At 36.8% G+C, this 22,185-nt stretch overlaps 1 protein-coding gene across 1 annotated transcript in view; it reads left to right on the top strand.

Annotated features, from left to right (window-relative positions):
- Positions 1 to 22,185, top strand: part of LOC119555428 (Ig-like and fibronectin type-III domain-containing protein 2) — an 80,877-nt gene that overhangs the window by 35,334 nt on the left and 23,358 nt on the right. The window contains exons 3-5 of the mRNA XM_037866797.1: positions 21,212 to 21,305; positions 21,419 to 21,589; positions 21,653 to 21,790. Of these exons, the coding sequence (XP_037722725.1) occupies positions 21,230 to 21,305; positions 21,419 to 21,589; positions 21,653 to 21,790 (385 nt within the window). The 5' untranslated portion in view covers positions 21,212 to 21,229. The remainder of the gene's footprint in view (positions 1 to 21,211; positions 21,306 to 21,418; positions 21,590 to 21,652; positions 21,791 to 22,185) is intronic.

The following is a 22,185-nucleotide window of genomic DNA, read 5'->3' as shown; positions in this document are numbered from 1 at the left end:
TCTTTGGTCCTGTACCTTGATAATTTTGCATTTATAATGCTGTCAAATGCATTCAGTGTTGTTTTTGGCTTTCACATAATTTAGTTAGCAGACAGAGAAAGCGGTCAGGTGAATGGCCGATAAGTGACAGGTTTTGTGGGCCAACGACAGCTGTGTAAATTAGATTTGAGCTTTGGCTTATAAATTAAAAAGTGATTGAAAGATGAGTTTTTTGTGCAAGTAAAGATACTTGATATCTAAGTATACGCTTTTATTAGAATAGCTGGAAAAGCTGTGTGCGTTGTAAATTGTCTTCCACAAGTTAGTGCTCAGATTACTAAACTATTTGCTATTTTCCAATGGAACTTCTACACAATTATTTAGGCTGTAATTTTGTGCATAATCATTTGTTAGACACTTGGGCAAATTTAATTGAATTTTCGTTACTTGGGATCTTAAATTTCCTTCCTTTGTATTCAGGCAACTGTTGACGTCTTTTGGACAGATTAAACAAGATAAAAGAAACCGGTTTTAAATACGCTTTTGATCAAACAATAAACACATATTAAGCTTTCGAATATGGAGAGACTTACACATACATTTAATGTTATCTTGTACTTATTTATTTGTCTGCTAATTAAATAAAAAATTGGTCTCGCATTATTGGTGTGAGACACATAAAAGCTTATTTTTATTACTCATCAATTATGGTGGCTATGGCCAATTCGATTTGATTCGTTGTTATTGAATCTAATGTCTTACTTCGAACCCTTTTGGCAATACCATAAATTCCTGAGGATATCTGCAGTAACCATGTCTCAGGCTCAAAAGGGGTTAACAAAATGTCTGTGTGTAATAAACATTTATGGCTGCTAATATTGAGTACGTTGAACCGGCGGAATGAGATAGTGGCTCCTAAAGGGGCAAGTTCAAGACACATAAATTACGTTTGATTATCAAAAACAGTTACCAAAACTACTTACAGCCATTCTCATACTTTCAGCCATAACTTTGAGCCCAGTCCACAAGACAGGGCAAAAATAAGAAAACGTTGAATAGATGAGAATACAAAAGACGCCCACAAAACTATGTCAGTCAGTATCTTGGCTTTTCCCGCCCCTCATTTACCATCCACCCCCGCCAGTTCGATGTCAAGTTGCCTTGTCAACGGCAAAGTTTTCCCCACATGTAGGGTTGGCTGGCGATTTTCTTGGGGTTTTCCGTCGGTTTAGTGAAGTGTGGCGTCTGCATAATACGTATTTAGGTTTCAGGCGGACGGGTATAAATTTCACTTTGTATTTTCCTGGGCCCATATTTATTACCCCCCTTACCCCCCCATGATTCTGCGGATTTGTGTGCGAGTATTTTCAATTATATACACACATATCCACGCATGCATAAACAATGTAACAACAAAGTCGACAGGTTGAAGCAGAGCGCAAAAAGCCAAATCGGAAGGAGAAAGGCTCCCTGGCAGACAAAAGTTAACAAAACACAAAACCAATTTAACTTCTTGATTTTTGGTTCATTTTCATAAATAAGTGAAAAAGCGGCAACAGCAGACGGAGGACGAGTCCCCGGCATACGGATATATCCTTCGAACAGGACCCATTCCAGCTAACCTTAATGCTTTTGCACGCTCTTACGCCTTGACACAGGAAAATCCCCGATTCCTCTCATCCCCCAAAATCCCTATCCGAAATCCCCCATTCTTTCGTCCTGGGTCTGCACAGAGAAAAAAAAAATGAAATTGTTCATCCATGAAAAATGTATATCTCTTCAAAATATTATTTTTAAAAGTGGTACAATTACGTTATTATTTTAAAACATATTTAGATACTTAGTTTTGATATTTCACGGTGCCATAGAAGATTTTTCAGTCGAATTCCAAACAAAAGTCCATCAAAATCTTGTACGAAATTTGTTGTAATAGATTTTTTAGTACTACTTTGTCTTATATTTTTTATGATTATTTGGTTAAATTCTGATGTTTTGGACAGTAAAATGTAATATTCCAAAAGCAACAATAAAATAAGATTTATATTTTCTGACAGTGTGACTTTTCCAAGCATCATCAGCTGCTTTTTGTGTGCTCATTACGGCAACTTGACATTAATAGGCAGCAAACAGCAACACAAACAGCGAACCTCACAGATAGAAATACGTATATACGTATGTTACATGTGTGTTTTTGCACACACCCACAAATACAGTGAACAAATAAGCCCTGCTGGGCTTTCCTTTCCATTGAAAATAATTAAATTTTCAATTATAATCAGGGGTAAATGCGGGAATTTCTTTATTTTTTGTGGCCTTTTACTGGCTTTATATTCTGTTTTCGTTCGTGCTGGGATTGGAATGAATGGTGTTATATGTATCTACGTGTGCCATATTAACGATGTTGATATGCTGGAAGACCATTAAGTTTAATTATCCTTTAAATATTATGAACCATTAGGTTTTAGTAAGAGGGAGTTTAAATGGCCAAAAAGGCAAAAATAAAAACATTTTTATTTATTGCCCTAATAAATATTAATAAGTAAATAATTTTTATTTTATTATTTCTTCTTGCATACGTTTCATTACACTTATTTTTTAATAGAATAAAGTGTAGTCAAGCGTTTATATTATTTTTTAATGTCCAGAATCATTGTCTACTCCTTTATTTTGAACAAATCTGATTTACCATTAAAAAAGGAAACTGATATTTACACTAAATAAATTTAGCTGAAAAAGTTACCATAATTTCGGAACATATTTGCTCTGTATATTTGGACTATCATTTCTATTTGCTAATTTTTTGTATCCACATATGAAACACACAAATAGGGCGATTGAAAAAATATAGTTTTCATTTCTGTTTCGATTCAGCTGGCATCATTGAAACTTTTTGCTAAACCGATTTCCATTTGCAAACAAAAACCTTCGTGCATGTCTATGCCCTGAAATATTATTTGCTTTTTGCGGACCAAAGTTCCTGCCGATTCAGCATATTTCGCCCATAGAGTGCAAAATTTAATTTTCTATTAATTATTATTCGCACTTTTATGTGTGTGTGGGCAGTCTGGATTGTGTCCTTTGCCCCGGTCTGCTAAAGTGGTCAAAGTTTTATTGGCTTCTCTTCGGTTTTTGTTTAATTGCAAAATACCAGGATGCTGTGGACCAACTTTAACTGCAGACCAGTGACCAACGTCATCTGCTTGGCTTGGCTTGGCTGCTGGCTCAAGACAAGGAAAGTTGTTTATGGCGCAGGTTGAGTGAGGCAAAAGTTTTCTTATTTACCTGTTGGAGCAGACAATACTTTATGGCCTGATGATGATTATAAACCAGCCCCCGACCTCGGATTTATGAGTTCTCTTTGAGACCCGGTGAGTGGGAGTTGATCCAGATTGGAAGCGTGGCCAGTTGATTGTGGCAGGTGCTCCTGTTAAATATCCTTCTTTATGGGGATGGCGGAAATTGGCTTAGTTCTCTGCTAGTTTTATGCGGTCTTAAGAATATGTTTGCGGTGTGTGTTTGCTTGTCTTTATATAAAGATGGTTGTATACAGGTGTAGATTGCAGGGGAATTCGCGGAAATTGCGCATTGGAGTTTTAAAAGCAATTTGTTTGGTATTTAAACTAACTAACTATTTAAAGTTGGATACTGAAGAAGACATTTTGTGAAATTTACAGATTTTGTTCCAGGATTTCGTTTAATATTTATAGAATTTCCAACATGTCTACGAGTTAAGGTATTAATATTATCTCAAGATATATAATTCCATAACTTGAGTAATTGGATTCCGATTGAGACAAGGGATACCTCTATAAATTTTTGTTTGAATTATCTATTAATCTGCATATAAGTTATTCTTTTTAACGAGGGTCAAAATTTTAACCCATTTTCATGTTCGATTTTTTCGTATTTCCAATAATTATCAGAATGGGACCCCAAAATTGCACTACAAGATTCCATAACTTGAGTTATTGTAGTCCGATTTAGACGTGGGATACCTCTATGAATTAGTGTTTGTATTATCTAATAATCTGCATTTAATATATTCTTTTTAACGCGGGTTAAAATTTTAGCCCACTTTCATGCTCGATTTTATCGTATTTCCAATAGTTTTCAGAATGGGACCCCAAAATTCCACTTCAAGATTCCATAACCTGAGTTATTGTAGTGCGATTTAGACGTGGGATTCCTCTATGAATTTGTCTTTGTATTATCTAAAAATCTGCATAACAAAAATATTATTTTTAAGGAGTGTCAAAAATGTAACCCATTTTCATATTCGATTTTTTCATACTTCCAATGGGTTCTAGAATGGGATAATTTCGTATTTCCTTGACCTGCAAGACGTCTTGTTTTTATGAAGTCATGAAGTATTATTTTCCCCACAAAAACTTCCGCTGATTGGACTCTGTAAATTATTATTTTCCCTCGACGAGCCATTAATCGTTGAACGGAAAGCTTAGTGCCCACCAAGTAAATACTGTCTATCTGCACAAGAATGATTTCCCATCGATTATAGCTAAGCCCCAAGATGTCCGAATGGCTTATCAGTAAATATTTCGCACAAACAACAGAATGGCAAGAATGGCAAGATGAACAAGGACACAAAACAATCGAAAACCATTTCGTCAACGTTCATTTGCGATAAGTACTTGTACTAAGGATAAGTTTTTGGGCCATGTCCGAAACTATCAATATCGCAATATCATTTAGCGCTAATCCCCGATACAATTTGGCCATGTTAATGCCCCGACAGCTGACCCGAAAGACTATTTCAACACTTTCAATCAAGCGGGGCCAAAAAGGTTTCCCATTCATTTTCATTTTAAGACATCAGCCAGACATCAGCTGCTGCTCCCTTCGGAACTTTTCCTCTGGCTTCATCTCTTGCCAAATTGTTCGTTGTTCGTTGGTTTTGTTGGCTTAAAGCTGCTTTTCAAGTGGCTTTCTGGCGGGTGGGTGGTTGGTGGTGACTTTCAACCCCACCCCCGACCTTTGGCCTTCGGTTTGGTTTGGTTTTGGCTGGCCGTTTTTGAAGATATTCGCTTATAAGTTGGAAAATTACAAAAATTTTTGCGTATTTGCCTCGGTGGCTGGCTGCTGGCTGCTTTGAGTCGGTGTCTGTGGTACACATGCTCTTGTCTCTGGAGCTGTGTTGGTGCAACAAAAGCCAGCGGGAAAATCAAATAAGCAACAGCCAAAACATCTTTTCAGCAGACTGCGAAAGAATAAAACTTGGTGCCGAGGCGGGCCAAAGAAGCATGCAGCCCAGCCATCAAAAGACGGAAACTAAAATTTTGTGGCAGAAGTTAAGCCAACGCGCACAACTTGTCGATTGTGCGTTGTGTTGGTTGCCCGCCGGTTTTTCAGCACAGCGAATAAATACTTGGAATATTTACATATTTTAATTCCTGAAAAAATGCCATAAATATTTTAAATGTTTTTCAACTGACCACAGTTTTACTTCAGAAATATTTTCAGAAATGGTAAATAGTTCTAAAATATTTAATTTGATAATAATAAGAGTCAAAAATGTTTCTTAGTCAATCCCAATTTTACTTTAAAGTATACCAAAAAGAAGAATTAATAATATTTATAAAATTAATACTTTTAGGACTAGCAAACACTTTTTAATCCTATAAGACATATAAAATGTATTGATATCAGAAAATGAATATATAAATATATATATTTAGAGTCAGCTTAAAACACCTTTATTTTATCTCAAAAAATTTTAATTTCTAATAATTATTGGAATATAATCAATAAAAAAAGGTAGTATATATTTTTCTTGAAGTGCCTTTCTGCTACTCGGCTTTCTTAGTGGCGGCAGCACCGAAACTTTGTTTTTGCCTTTTTATAGAGTTTTTCTTTTGGCTTTTTTCGATTTATTTTTGCTGGCAAAAATCGTGCCAACAACTGATTTGACTGAGGACTTTTACCGCACTCGCTGAAGCGGTGAGTGGAAATTGGGGATCCGAAAGTGGGTGGGTGTCTGTTCTGATTTGGTGGGTATTGTGGGCGGCAATATGGAAGTGGGAGGTGGGCCAGGATGGTTCTTATTTAGTTCTCTGCAGCTACTTTGCCACTGAGCGAAAGGACTGTATTGAAATTTAAGTGAACCAAGATAAATGGGTAAAGGCAATGCTCCAGTTTTGTTCTAAGACTTTGAATAAGTTAATTACTGCAATATTGCTAAAAGGTGAAGTTTAACATTTCGTTTTAATATTTCTTAAATTTTAATAAATTGAATATGTATATTATTTTCTCGCAGTGATCTTTCCACTTTATTTTCCGTGCATATTGGAGTCATCTATCCAGACACCAACTCCTTGGCGTCGAGAATAGATGCGGGGAATGCTTGGCACTCGACTCGACTACTTTATTTGCGCTTTTGTATCTGGTCGCGTTATTATTTAACTTGTGAATGCTTCTCAATGATGTGTTTTTGCTCTGCGTATTTTATGCTGATGCCGCCTCAACTCTTGGGGCCATCCATTGTGTGTTTGGATTTGCACATTTTCAGATGGCAAACACACAGGAACACCACAATATCGAGGGTAGCACGCGCCAAAAGCCAAAAGACGGCATCTGGTCGAATGGCTTGGCGTACTTTTAACTTTCGTTGGCCATTTGGCGAGCATGTTTTTCTTTTCCATTTGTTGACGGTCCGAACAGAACTTTGTGCCGCAAAAGTTTGTTTATAAATCAACTTTTTTGTTGCTCCACAACGATAGCGGGGTGGGGTGAATTTTCTTTGAATCTAGCTGCCTGGCTCCCTGGATTCTTGGATCCTTGGATCCTTGGGTAACCTGCCCCCAACCATCCATCCATCTCCCAGTTGGATAGTTTGCATACAACGCTGCGTATGCGCAACGTCAGCAAGTCCAGCAGCAGAATGCACTCGGCGTTTGGGGAATTTCTGTGCAAAATGTACATTCATTTTGTTGCAAATTATTGAGTAAACAGATTGCACCTCAGCACCTAAGTGGGTGAGAACTCGTTTTTGGAAATTTTCGCGCATTTACTGGGACTAAGCAGCCACATCCTTCGTCCTTTTCTCTGTAAGCAACAGTTTTACTTGTGTAGTCTGCCGTCAGCTGCATTGTTTTCTGTTTTCAGTTTTCAGCTATCCCTTTTTTAGTTTTCAGTTTTCCGTTTTTAGTTTTGTGCAAAAGTTCTTGTTCAAGGCGATTATGATCTTTGCTTAATGTAGTGGAGTCTCCAAAGTGGTTTATCCTCTTAAAATGTCCTTGCGCCATGAATGAATGGGCTGACCGCATTCACAGTTTGGCAACATTTTCTTTCCGAATTAAAATCTAATTTAATCCCTCAATCCTGTCTGTATAAATAAACCATTAGTTTGCCACTTTGACTGATGGCCTGTCCCTCCGAATTCGTGATTAAACCCAACCAACCAAAAAAAAAAAAAAACCAAACCATACGAAACAAAATAAAACCCTTTTCTCATTAAAAATCGACGAGCAACGAAATGTTTTGGCAAACAGAAACAGAAACAGTAAAACGTGTTAAAACCAAATGCTATTGGCTTTGGCCCGTCCGACGAGTCTGACAACGCTGACAACTGACTGAAGATTGCCCGGAGCGGAATGGGTTTTCAGTTCGGTTCAGAAACGGAATAGTATATCTACTTCCTGCATTTCCAACGGGCCAACTGACGTATCATGATTAATTATTTGCGGAGTTCAAGTGTTTCTGAATCAACAATTTCGATAGGCTGACATTTGAATATACTTCACGTGGCCATAAAAGGGGTATCTTTTGTTTGGTACGGTTGTCAAGAGCAGAGGTGTTTATTTATAGATACGTTTAATATAATAAATTATAAACGACTTAAATCAAGAAAGTGGTGAGGTATCTCAGGTATATTTTTAAAGAAATTTTGTTTAGAATTCCTAGGATTCACTGCCAGAATTACCTAAAAATATATTGAAAATCAAAAATCACTTCTAAAATATTTAGCATATCGCTACCAGAATTATTCAAAAATTTATTGAAAATCAAAAATTAGTTTACATATATTTAGAAAGGTCTACAACAATGTATAACTCTTCCCTTACTGCTTTTCCTTAAATGAGAAAGGATTTCATCAAATTTAATTGTCAGACTTTCAGAACTTACCATGTCTTATTATTTGCAAAAACTTATTTTCGTAGACTTTATGAAGTCGCCCAACTTTATGGCAATTGTTCGCTAGCGCATTCAGACGTCAACGTCTCCCTTTCGTTTTAATTAAAAACATTTTTTTTATAGCCCAAACAAACTTAATGCTCAACAACTTGTATTTACATTTTTCATTCTGTTGTCCACCGTTTGTATTTTCGCTGTTGCTGTTGTTGTTCCGCTCACTCATGTATTTATTTGTTAATTTTCTGAAATGGCTTTTTGCAACTGATTTCAGGCAAGATGCCTCATTTTGTTTTATGTCCATTTTTTGCCCAGGCCTGTTAAATTGTAGGCACAATTGTTGCTGACAGAAAATTAATTGCATTTAATCAGTACGAGCCAAGTTCAGGGTGGACCAGTATCTCGAAAATCGTTAATGGGTTTTTGATTAATTGTGCAGACGCTTGGACAATGTACTTTGATTTGCATTTTACAAATTCAATTAATAACCCAAGAAAAGGTCCATGGGGTCAGGCCTAAATGTAAAAAACTATATTTATGGCTTTAAAAGGCAAAAACTATCAGTTGTAATCTCATAAAAACTTAATACATATGTTTATTCAAGAGCATTACGCAGTCGACTTTATGTATTTTTTTTTTGGTGTCTGAATTATACCATAAGCTATTAAAATGATTTTAATTAATTTGATTAAGGATGTAAAGAAATATAAAATAATTTTATCGCCACTCTGTTTGTTATTTGTTTATTGAACAATTATGTATTTTGTGTCAGCAACGGGAACTGTGCAAACAGCTGCGGGGATTACAATATTAAAGCGCATATATAATTATAAAAACAATCGACCGACGGCAAAGTGAACAAAGTGATGCCCCCCATTGGATTGACAATAAATTAAATGTTTTCTCGGGCCTTTTAATTGCCTGGTCAAATGGAACCCATCAAATATGAATAAGGTTTGCTTACCCATAAAAAATGCATGGATAACTTTATTAAATGACAAATAGTTAAAGGGCAAACTCAAAACCAAAGAGATGTCAACTTGGATTTTTCCCCATGATTTATAAAAGCATTCAAAGCGAGCGGGCTAAAGGGATAATCCCCACTGTCTGAGACATGAGCAGCGTCAAAGCGCATAAAAGTCGATCAACGAATTTTCCGCTGTTATCGGCAAAATCATGGCCAAAACGTGGAAAACTTTTCCATTTTCCGTATTTTAATTGACGCGCATCATGTCAACGGAACAAAAACCTGAGAACACAACACGGAATCGAGTGGATGTATATGAAAGTGGGTCTGTGGGTGCGGATCCGATGACAGGGTGCCCTGCCATAGTTCCACAGTTAGCGAAATCATCGATAGATGACGCGTTGCTGGATGCTTGGACTTGATAGATTGGCAACAGGAAAAGCTTACAAAAAATCCCAGCAAAATAGGATGGCCAGGGACGAGTAGATGGAGCGAAGCCCGTTATTTCACAGTTGCCAGCACAAAATGCAGTTGACAGCCACCCCCGCCGATGTGAAAATGACGACAGCGCTATCGGGAAAAAATAATAATAAAATCTACACAAAAGTTTCGACTATATAACACCCACTGCATTTATTTGCATTTTAAGACCATCATCTCAAGTTAATTGCATCGTGAACCTGGCAAGTGATTCTAATCATAAGTTAAGCCAATTAGAACAATGACGAAATAGGTGCTTATTTATTTTTCAATGTTACAGAATTGATTGCTTTATCTTCCGTGAGAAGTTGTCTATCAAAGCAAAACAATGATCTCAGGAATAATAATAAACACTTTACTGTTTTTAATATTAATAAAGAAATATATTAACTCTTTTTGAGGACACTAAAATTTTCTAAGCAGCTAGGCAATTTTTATAGAAACTATTATATTACTTAAATTTGTCTTATGGTCATAATTGTTTTCTAAATTAAAGTAGGATTCAAATAAAAGAATCCATTTGTTTAAAGGTTATAGAAAAGGTAAGAAACCACGAAAATAATATATCAAAAATAAAATTCCTATAACCTCGGTTCTGTGAAATAAATTTCATTGATATATTTCATCATCCTCCAATACCTTAGCAGAGATATTACTTATTCCTTCTGCCCCATAGCAATATACCACAAATGTGGGGTCCTATAAAAAGAAAAAACATTGAGCGGATGCTCGTTGGCTGAGGAAATGAGAAACTCATTCATTTGGCAGCGGCGGAGGTGGCAATCCACCTACGCACACAGTCACCTTCAAAAAATCGTTGACATGTGAAATTTTAATTAAAACAAAAATGGGAATAATGCACGAAAAGGAAACAAAAAACAGTGGCAACAACTCTTGTATAAAGTGCAGTAACAATAACGAGAATGCCAAACGAAAATGTCAAAAATATCAACAGCATAAACACACGTCACCAAAGAGTGGGCGTGGAAAATGGGGGGAGTTAAATTGGGGTACACTACAAAGTAAATATAAATAAAATATTCTGCAATATTCTGTACCATAAATTAAACAGTTTAGGCCTTTTGAATTTTTATTTAAATACATTTAAGTGTATTCTTGGGCAGTACATAGTATTTATTTAACTTTTAAAAATTATCTTTAATTAAATTTAAGTCAGAATTAAGGAAACCCACCAAAAAGAACATTATATTTGTGATGTACTTTCAAAAAATATGAATCCTTAATAATTAATTAATAAATAACAAATTTAAAAATTTATATTCTTAAAAAAAATTTAAAATAAGAATTGTGATGAAAACATTGAAAAAATGAACAAAAAATATATTAAAATAATAGAATAGACAGCCATACCATAAAGGTTGTCTAAAAAATATTACTCAGATTTTTTATAAGCTTCTTTTAAGAATTACCAAAATACTATATGTTTTGGCCTACTGAAATTTTAGGTTACATTTTCATACCAAGGCTCTACTCTTTCCCAGTGCAAGTGTGTGTGGCACAAAGCTTTTAAGTGCTGTCAGCGCGGGAAAGAGCCAAAGTTGGTAACAGCAAAATGGCTGCCTGCTAACATCTTCAGTGACTGCAAACTGCAGCTCATTAGCACCTCGTGGCGCGCACACAGATAGACACCAACACTGAGCAACACGAACTTGGCACTTTCGGTCGCGGTTGACTTTCCTCGATGGCGCTGGGCTGCACTGCCTGCAGGCATCACTTTTATCCTCATCCTGGGCCTCACTTTCGGATGCACCGCCGCCACTTTGGCATTACTGCCGCAAAACTCTTTGCACATTGGTGCGGAAATTTTGTTGCAATGAAGTTTAGCGCTGAGTGCATGTTGCTCTTGAGCAAAATTAATGTAATTGCGCTTTGAAAACAGGCTCGTGCTTTTTTCTTTACCTTGGGCACGTGCTAAAATTACCGCGGTGGCTCGTAATTAGATTTTCCATCTGCCAGTTTGTCAGGTTATTACTAATTTATTTATGTCGTGTTATGCAAAGGAATAAGGGAGGATTCATATGAAAGAATATTTTAAAAAAATATTTTAATGCACTTTTAAATGCTATTTTAGGTGTATTAAAGCATGCAGTGAATAAAGGATATTCTTCTGAGATTCAATTATTTTGTTGCATACTTTTAGACACCTAAAATGATTTCATTAAAATAAACCTATTTTTACTTTAATTAAAATTTATAAAAACATTTAAGTCCAAAAATTATGACCTAGATTTTATAGTATCAAGGACGATCATTTCTATTTTGACATTCTGCTTATTCTTACAGTCCCAAATCCCAATAAACTTTTCCCACATGACGCAGAAAGTAGTTTATCTATTTTGGTGTCCAAATTCTTAATATATCTCAGTTGATTTTCAATGGCGAAATTAGGCCATAAAAGTTTTGAGAAAACTAACACCGCATTGCGACCGGAGCTGACCAGTCGAATTGAACCACTTAGAAGTTGCTGTTCTGTCACAAATGTCCGTAATAAAAGTTTTCGTTTAGTTCAACTTTTTTTTTTCCTCTTGACTCCTTCTGGTTCTGCTGATGACCATAAACTTGTAACACTTTAGTAACAGCCGCACTCAGCTGGTCTCTGATATTTCCAAGTGATTAAGTCGTTCACAAACACAGATATGATGGGGGAAAAGAGCAATATTTTTTATTGATATCCACAGTAGATGTGTTTGTGCAACCAATTTGGTGCGGGGAATAACAAAAGTGTTGAAACTGCCCTGAAAAAGCCAAAAAGTCAACATTCCCATGGGTAAATTTAATAGTACAACGGGGTATACGAGCTCTAAAGTGCCCCAAGCATTTGTTTTACTTGGTATCTTTTTTATGATTTTTTTGTTTTTTTTTTCGGGTTTTTTGGTAGAAAGTTGCCTTGGCTTAGATGAAGTTTTTGGTACTTTGCAGACGGGGATGGCGGTAGGGGTTTCAGGCATTTGGGGTTTGTCGGGAAACTAGTAAATCTAATTTCTAACCACACACATACGCAGGCAGGCAGCCATGTAACTGCAACCGAGGTCCTTCGAGGATGCCTGAGCAAGTTCGTCAGCGTTCGTCAACTGCAGGAGTTCCTCCGAGCGCCGCTTGTTGGCATTTTGCGAGCTTACCGACTTAGCCAACTTGTAGCTGTTGGCCTGGTAAGCACTTCAGCTATCCGAAACACCCCCACATATGTTTGTGGCTCGTTTGCTGCGGAGTTATACTATGTTTTATTTGTTGGGAACTACTAGAAACAACTGCCACAGCCAAAAGCAATGGCAAAAGGCAAGTGCAACTGCATTTGCCACTGCAGGTTGCTCTGCCATGCTCTTTGCAACTTCCATCGAGTTGTTTCGACGCTTTTTGGCTCTGTGGCAGCAACATGTTGGAAGTCTGAAGTGGCCACATCTTTGCCATCAGGAATGAACCTAGACATGCCTATGGAAATGAATGCATTTCAACTGCTCGCACTGAAAAGAAAGAAATGGCTTAAAAATATCTGCAAAAAGTGCGAAAACCCTTTGGCATGCTTAATGGCGTGATTTCGATCGTCAGTTGAGTGAAAACCCCTCGGCAATCACTTTCTTTCCTGCGGTTTGTTTGATGGACAAATATTTGGCAATAAAAAAAGGGTGAATTTAAAATTGTTTGTTAAGAGGGTTCCAAGAACTTCGATTTTCATAGAATAGATTCTTACAGATTGACAAAATAATTTTTTTATATATTGGAAAGTACAAACAAACTTTACCCATGATTGCATTTGTTTTTAAACGATATATGTATATTAGGTATATAAATAATGTTTTTATTTTTAATCCACTTAAGGTTTTATTCAACCAGCATGCTTAGATTAAAATATTCATATTATCTGAATTCCAGAGTCTTTAAAAAGGTTCAAAATATATATTTAAATATTATTATTATATATTATATTTATATTTTAGAAATGTTATTTAATTTATTTATAGCTTCTTATCGCTATAGACACATTGAAATATATCTTTGAATTATCCTTATATGGATTTTAATTTTAAAAGTGTATCATTATCAATTCTTTTAAAAAGAAATACAACTTGTAATTGAAATGTAGTTGGAATTTCTATGAAAGTTATGGTCTTAGAATATAACAGAAATTTCTTTAATATAATTGTATGTTTATTCTTAAGGAAAAATTTGTTTCCTTGTTGTGGGCCTGCATAAATTCCCAGTTTGCTTGGCTGCGAGGACGTCTTTAGTTTCGCATCCCTGGCTGCCATTGAAGTGCATCTGTCGCACATTTGTTCTGCTGCCTGCAATCACAGCCCGAAAGGACCCACACACACACACCAGCAAGGGTTTGTTGTGCGTCCTTTGCCCGTGTGTATGTGTGTGTGAGGATATCTGCGAATATGTGAGCATGTGTGGTGGCAAAACAAAAATGCTGTGATGCCAAGTGCAGTGTGTGTGCATGTAGTGGTAGTGGAAATGGCGGCAGCGGAAGTTAGCAGGCAAAGCGGCGGAAATGTAAAATCAATGTTGTTGCTGTCGCCGTAGAACTGTAGCTGGCAGTTCTTCGGTTCGCTGGGATCTGGCTGAATATATATAGTTGACTATAGTCGGGCTTTTCGGGCCCTGTTCTCTGGCATTGTTGAGCCATTGTTGTCACTGCTCAGACTCAGTTTTCAGATCCCGATGACACTGCTGTGCATTGCGCTGTGATTGTTATGGCTGTTTGTGCCGCTTTTGTTGCTGCTATTGTTATTATTATTATTATTATTATTATTGTGCATTTGCGCTCGAAGCGAATTATGTGTATGAAAAATGCATAAAAAGTTTTTGCTCCTTTGCCCAGCGAAATGTGCAAACAAAATAAACAATCCGAAAAACAAACTTATGCACACACAGATACACACACACACACATGTGTGCTTGCAATTATGTCAGATTTACAAATACTCACATGCTTGCTTAGACACAGAATCCCCCCTGTACCCACCGCCCATGTCTTCCCTCTTGGCATTTGCATATGTAAATATATTTTAAAGTAAATCTTGCCCGTACCCCTTCTCCTCGGCTTCTGTAGAATTATTTTTTTATCATCGCTTGGGTTTTTGTTTTGCGGCGGAATATTTGTTTAATGTGCCGCTTCTGTTATTGTTATGCTCGAGCATTTATTTTTGCTCTTCTTTTACCAATCTTATCGAGGGGTATTTACTGATAAAGTGGGTATATTTAAAGTTGGATGATATAAGAATGGGAAAAATATAAAATATAAAAAAAAGCCTTTAACTATAAAAAATTATACTTTTTTCTATTATTTTTTGATAGCAAAATTAAAAAAATACTTTAAATATGTTTTATTTATATAAATAAAAACCTTTATAGTGGCTTTACTTTCGTAATATATTTCTTGATAATTGAAGTGTAAAAATAAAATTAGAAGCATTTAATTAACATTTTTTAATTAATTGTACTAAGTTGGCAAAAGAAAATTTTGTAATTTGGTTTCAAATTAAGAATCTTTATATTGACTTTACTTTCATCTATTGTTTTTTTATATGATTGTAAAAATATTATTAAAAGCTCATAATAAATGTTTTAGATTTTTGGTAGACAGAATGGCAAAACGAAATTGTGTAAATTAAAACACTTATATTGTCTTTGCCTTATTAATATGTTATTATATATTTAATTGCATCATCTGGATGTTCTAGTGCAGGTATGTCGCAAAGTTAAGCTCATATTATGCTCATTTTGTAAGCTGAAATTATAATTGGTTGCCCAGCAACGAGTGCACAATTTAACCAAATTAACTACCATTAAGAACTGGGCATCTGGCTGTCGAGCAACTAAGTAAACCGCACTTTGGTATTTTCCGACTCTGATTGTTATTGTTCATTATGTTTTGGTCCTTTGTTGTAACATGTTTTGCTTATTCGCTACTCTCAAGCTCCGGTATTTCCAGCATCTGTGCGTACCCATCTTTTTTATGCCTCTTTGGGGAGATTTTTACATTGAGGTGTGTTGATTTTGTTTTAATGCTAAAACAAATTTAGCTTTTTTCCCCTTTTTGTTCCGGCTTAATGCCACAAGCCGATTTCCGTGGTTTTTTCTGGCATTTGTTGGGGTTTTTCTTCCTGTTCCGTTCTGTTCTGTCTTGCATATTAATTTTAATTACAAACTTCGACTGAGGGTTGCTGAATAATTAAACATTTTCTTGTACATTTTTCGCCAAAAATTCCTGTGCCCCCTGAAATCGGTGGTATTAACTCTTTAATCAAGGTGTGTTGTCGCTATAAACCAACATTTCCATTTCCTCTCTAGCTGGACCCTAAACAAAAACAAACAAAACTTTTGCCTTGCTGTTTTTAGTTCTGGGCTTTGTCGCCTTATCGCCCCGCCTAAAAGTTTTGCCCCAACTTGTGTCTGTGTCTACCTGGCGTATGAGTAATTTTTTTTGTTTGATTATCATATTTCTCACTCAGAGCGAAGCAGGAAAAGCCAAACAAAAGGCCTAAACACACTTTTACCTTCCCTTGGCCAGCAAATGAATGGAAAAAGGTTGACAATGTTTTGTCTTGTGTTTATTTTTTGCACTCAAGTTCAAGTTTTCTGGGCAAGAGCAAGAACAGAAATATGCACAGCTATGAACATTAGTTTCAATTTGGAAAAAAAACCGTGTGTGTGTGTGTTTTGTAGGTCTCTCTGGCTTACCTTGCAGCCCCAACCTTTCACCTTCCTCATTGTTTGTGTGCGTGTGTATCTGTGTGTTTGTAAGAGCTTGTCGCCCCTGGTAAGTATGCAACACTTTTACTTTTTGCCTCGTACTCCGGGCCGTGTGAAAACAAGAAGCGAACAAAAGCTGCTTAAAAACAGCAAACCATAACAATGTAAAGTGTTGTAGGAGCTGTCGAAAATATTTTACACCTTTTGCACTGCGACTGGCAATCTATGGTTTGTTCTGAGGGATGCGGACCTTATCTGGGGCTACCCGAAAAATATACACCAAAAGCCGAAGCACAAGCAACAAGGTAAACATTTTGCGGTAATTAAGAAAAATTACCTTGCCCAGCCGAAAAAAAAAACCGAAAACCAAAAAAGAAAAACAAGAAAAGCACAGCAACAAAGCCCATAAAGTAGTCCTTGGCCAAAAGCCGAACTCACACACACAAACACACACCCAGAGAGACAGACAAAGTTGGCCAGAACGAAAAGACAGTTGAAGCGTCAGCTGTGGGAAACCCTCGTTCAGTTTTCCCCATCCCCTCCCTCCATTTTCACCCCCTCCTGTTCTTGGGTCTTTCACCATTTTCTAGTGGCTGCGACTTTTTGGTGTTAACTTTAAATTAGCAGCAAAGTGGAAAGTGTTGTCGGTTGGCTTTTAAAATGTTTTGCGGTGTATTTTATTTATCATGAAGTAGATCTGGTGTGGCAATTGCCAGCCCAGTTCACCTTTTCACTGGCCACCTTGTCTCGGCTGTCATTTGTCTGTCTTGGCCATGTTATAAAATAACGTGTAAATGTCCTTTTGCTTTTTTCATTTATCCACCACTCTTCTCGTTTGTTTCACGCTTTTTTTTTGTTTAATTTACTTAATGTCCTGCCTGGGTCCTTTTATGACGCCTTCTTGGGGACTATTTTTCCGGTTTTTTGTCCTTTGTTGTTCATCTTAATTTTTTTGTTTTGGCTGTTTGGGGCTCGTTTACCTTGAGAGTTGGCCCCAGCTTTATCATTAATGTGTGTGCTCAGTTCCTTAATTAGTAACGGGGACCGTCCAAAAATATCGAGTCATAAAATACAAAAGTTTCATACACACAGAAAAACAAAAGATGGGGAGATATGCTAATTTATGCACTTGATAAATATTTAATGGGATTGCAAGAGGCACTGTCTCAGGGGAACATTTTGTGGAAAGCGAGAATTAATACTTAGACTAAAAAGTTTTTATTGGCACATTAAATTGGGGCCAAGTCTATTAATGATAAATTTGGTCAACAGTTTTATAAAATCGTATATAATAAATACCGCTTTACTTTATACGAATTATAAACTAATTGTTTTTGATTTGTTTAAATATATATTTAATTAGTTTCATTTTCGAAAACCAGTTACAGTTGAAGTGTTAACTTGATATCACTTGAGAATCAAATAACAGTTCACATCTTCTTTTTTGCGTCACCACCAAATGGCAATTATTCTAGATTGCTGGCAAATTAAATTAATTAGGATTTTACACATTCCGCTTGAGAGTTACATTTTTAACTCGAATTTCAATTCGGTTCTCGGTTTTGACACATTGTCTCATAGAGAAATTTAATTAAGGCAAGCGCAACTAAGCGCACCACTTTACCGCTCGACTCGAAAACGTATACGTAATTTCATTAACAATTATGACCCAAGCGTTGGGGTTGCGCATCTTACATCATAAGCCAGAAGTTGGAGAGGGGGCGCAAAAGATTGGATTGATGTGTGCCACTTGACATGCCAAGAAGTTGAAGGAGCAGCACATAACACATATAACTTTGATGGAAAGACATCGTAAAAAAAGATTCGAGACGCTTACCGCTCATTTTTGGGGTGGCATGCCAGCTAACTGCCTGTGGCAGCTCCTTCGCTGTTGTGCTAATAAAATCAAAACTGATTACCACATCATCTTCAACGAGCTGAGCGGAACCGGGCTACCCAGCACGGAGCAGAACACAGCGTAACGCTCGGAATCGAAGCATGCATATCATATTACTCATACGCCACGTTATACAATTTACTTACAACGTCAACGAGCAGAACGTTGACAGCGAACCAAGACGAGTCGGGATGAGATGAGACGGGATGAGATGGGATGAGTTGGGAACCGAGGAGCTTTGGTAGTTGTGGCCCAGATGAAGACAAATAGATGGCAACAACGTGGAGGACATACAAGCACTCGTTTACACATCAAGAAAATATCATACATTGCTTATAAAAATACGTATCATTTTAATAAGTGGTATTTAAAATCAAAACACGTTTTTGGTATTTGTTTAAAATTACTGCAATTAACAATAAAGTCATTTAGAATGGGAGGTATAAATCAAATTTGTCTTCAAATCATAATATTATATCATTCCTACACTGCTATGTTATGATATGTGACCTCTTAACATTAAAAAATTATATAAATCATATTCTTAACATCAATAAAATTAAGAAATATATTTTCTTTAAGCGTTAAATTCTATATTCTTATTTTTATTACTTAAAATAATTAGATTACTGTTAGTGAAATTTTTAAAATTTTAAAAAAGGGTGTTATATTTTTACGTTTTATGATCCAATAATTTCCTTAATTTTATTTTTGTAAATTAGTAGGGTTGTTGTTTTTGAAGTAGTATTACTCTTGATTTTATTTTCCTCCTATAAAATATGTGATATTTTCCGTGTATCCCGACATATGTGTGCGTGAGTATCTGTGTGCAGGATGTGCGTGCCTGGATGAGTGCGCAAAAATGGCAACGGCAAAGAGCAAAAGCCAAGAGCCAAGAGCAAAAACAATTAATTGAGTGGGTGGCAAGCGACACCAGAGTGCAGCGAAAGATAAATCGTTTTGCAATAGCGCTATAATTTAATCAAATTTGTCACTTTTGCAATTGAGCAACTCGCGCGGCAAAAGGAGACTGCCGCTCTGTTGGAATTTATGAATGGCATTTCACGAAGCAGGAGCGCATCTAGACAAAAGGTGAGCTCTGGCAGTGGCACTTGCCCCTCCACCTGCAGTTCCACCTGTACCTGAACCTGAACCCGTGCCATTCCACCTCCAAAAGGTAACTCAATCTTCGCTTCATGGGTGGCAAGTGCGTGCTCGGGCATCGCGTTCGCACTTTGTAAATTCAATTTGAAATGCGCTTGATGCGCACAAAGGCAGGTACCGACCCACCTAGTGCACCTTATGCTCACATGGCGAGAACCCCCCTCTAGAACCCCTTCCTATGATGCCCTACAAGTGCCACCCACTTGGAAAACGGGGTGTGTTATTCACTGTCGCTGATGGCCAAACAAATGCCAGCTAGCTAAGCGGTTTGTCAGCGCGCTGGGGGTCAGATGAACGGGGGGGTGGTGAACTATAAACGTCATTGATGACGACCCAGCAAGCAGGTGACCCCTAGTACCTGCCAACCTCCTGCTTACCCCCTGCTAAAAACCCTTCCCTACCCATACATACACACACACTCGGCGATTAGGTGAATCGATTAACCGTTCTCGTAATTGAATACAAGCGCACCAGCCGCACGCACTTATTTTGCTGCAGTGTACGCAATTTGTTGTTGCCATTACCCGTGGAATGGTCGCTAAAACTGCCAACAAATTCTCAGTTACGCTCTCACGTGCAGAGCACTCACACAGCTGCAAGTGCCAGCACACACACACACACACGGATACAATCAGCTCGAGCACCTTTCACAGAATGCTCGAACCAATTTCAACAAATCGAAACCCCCTTCTACACTGAGAAAAAGGCCATAATACTCTACAGAACTAAAAAAGTATTCAATAAAACAATGTAGGAAACCTCTTTAGGGGTTTTCGTTTTTTTGATGCTCAGATACCAGAGATTTCTATAGATAAATATTTCTAATATGATATTAGAATACCATAAAACTAATCAATATTTTGTTGTATTTGAAAATACAATAATTATTTATTCTAAAATCATAAATTATGCAAAAATATACAATTCAAATGTAAATTATATAAAATGGTCCTATTAAAAAGTCTCACATTAGTGAGTTAAACACAATGGTTTATACTTATTTTCTCCCATAATATCATAGAATATGTATTTACCCTTTAAAATAATAGACTTACCTACTTTACAAGCCATTGCAATGATATTTATCTTCAACTCAATTCGATTTTTAATCCGAGATTTCACAAATAAAAACAATATTGACAAACACCATATATTTAAAAACACTCATATTTAATCATATGATAAAACTTATTGATTTTATTATTGGTATTATTTGTTCGCTTTTTTGCCTTGTGTACTCTACCACTGCAATGTTAAACATTTTATCAACGCAGAAAAAGCGGGGAGAGCAAAAAACTCGTTCGAATTTTTAAACAAAAATCCAAAAACGTTGGCCATAAACGAACAGGTAACCAAACCAGGCATCCAGCCTGCGGGAAAACTGCGGGGGGGAAAGTGGTGTGGAAAGTGCAAAGTGGGGTGGTAGTGGGGGGTGGGCGATTCGAGCTTCGAGGGGTTGTGGATGTTATTTTTCAAACATCAAATGTTCTGGCAACGTTGACGTCAACACGGGGTCCAAGGCAAAAGTGACGCTACTTTCAGCTGTTTGTGCTGGCTTCCTTCCTCTCCGGCCATCGGTTCCCAATTGGCTGCATTTCCCAGGTCAGCCATCTGCCACGCCCCCATTTCCACGCCCACGCTTTGGCCCGACCCCATCATAGTTGCCAATGGCGTTTCGCCCGACCCGGCCATTTATTGCAATATCAAAATGTTTCCTTTCCGGCGTTGAAAATGATTGAAAAATATTCGCTCTTCCATGGTTCCGCTCTTTAAAGTTTGCGAAACAATTTTGTTTGATTTCTGCATTACAGGTGATCCGGTAATTTTTAGTAAACAATTCTCTTTGGCTTCTGTTTTTGCAGGTTATCCTACAAGGAATAATGCTCAGGCTTTTGCTGGTTCATATAATAACGATATGTGTGCTAATAACTAATGTTAAGTCTGGTGTGCCAATTGGTGAGTAGCTTCAAAGTAATTTAAAATGTTTCTATTTAGTATTTGTAATCTCTCTTTTAACTTTATTTTATTAAACATCAATCATAATATAATATTTTGCTAATAATTTTAAGGAACCGGCGGACCTTCAACTATTTTGGAGAGCAAAGATGCTCTATTAACCTGCGTAGTCTCAGATAATTCCTCGAACAACACAGTAATATGGAAGAAGGGTGACGAGATCCTGACCGCCGGCACAGTGCGGGTAACCAAGGATCATCGGGTGCGAATCCTGCACGATGAGAGTGAGCTTTACAAATCCTTGAACTTTCTAAGCCACTTATGCCAATGTTTTGTTTTGTTATTAGATCCCAAGGGAAAGAACCTGGAGACGGGGGGAGAGGTTTGGGTGCTTTTGATTAAGAGTCTCAAGCCCAGCGATTCGGGGGCGTATATATGCGAACTCAACTCGGATCCCGTGCTGCGCAGCATTCACATACTGAATGGTGAGTCCAAAGGAAAACCATTACACAAGAAAAAAAATTCTTTTGTATTTTTTACAACCAGTTTCATAGAAAAACACTTAAATTTTGAAGAAATTTATTAATATTTGTTATGAGAATACTTAGGGATATATAAGATTTTTTCTCTTATTTTTTAAGGGTTTTTTTAAAATGATATTGATATTTGAATGATCATTGATGTGGTTGAATATGTAAAAAAATGTTTAACAATTAGCTGTGAAGAGATATTAAAAAAAATATTATACAGAACCAATTTATTTATTTAAATAAAACAGTTCTAAATAATTTCTCTAAATTCCGATTACATGAGTAAATTTAAAAGTAAATTATCTCCAGGTATATATTTTTTTTCGAGGATTTAATGTTTGATTGACCCT

Source organism: Drosophila subpulchrella, chromosome 3L (genome assembly GCF_014743375.2).
Source record: "Drosophila subpulchrella strain 33 F10 #4 breed RU33 chromosome 3L, RU_Dsub_v1.1 Primary Assembly, whole genome shotgun sequence".
In the NCBI taxonomy this organism is placed as follows: Eukaryota; Metazoa; Arthropoda; class Insecta; order Diptera; family Drosophilidae; genus Drosophila; species Drosophila subpulchrella.
This window is presented reverse-complemented; position numbering and strand designations above follow the sequence as displayed.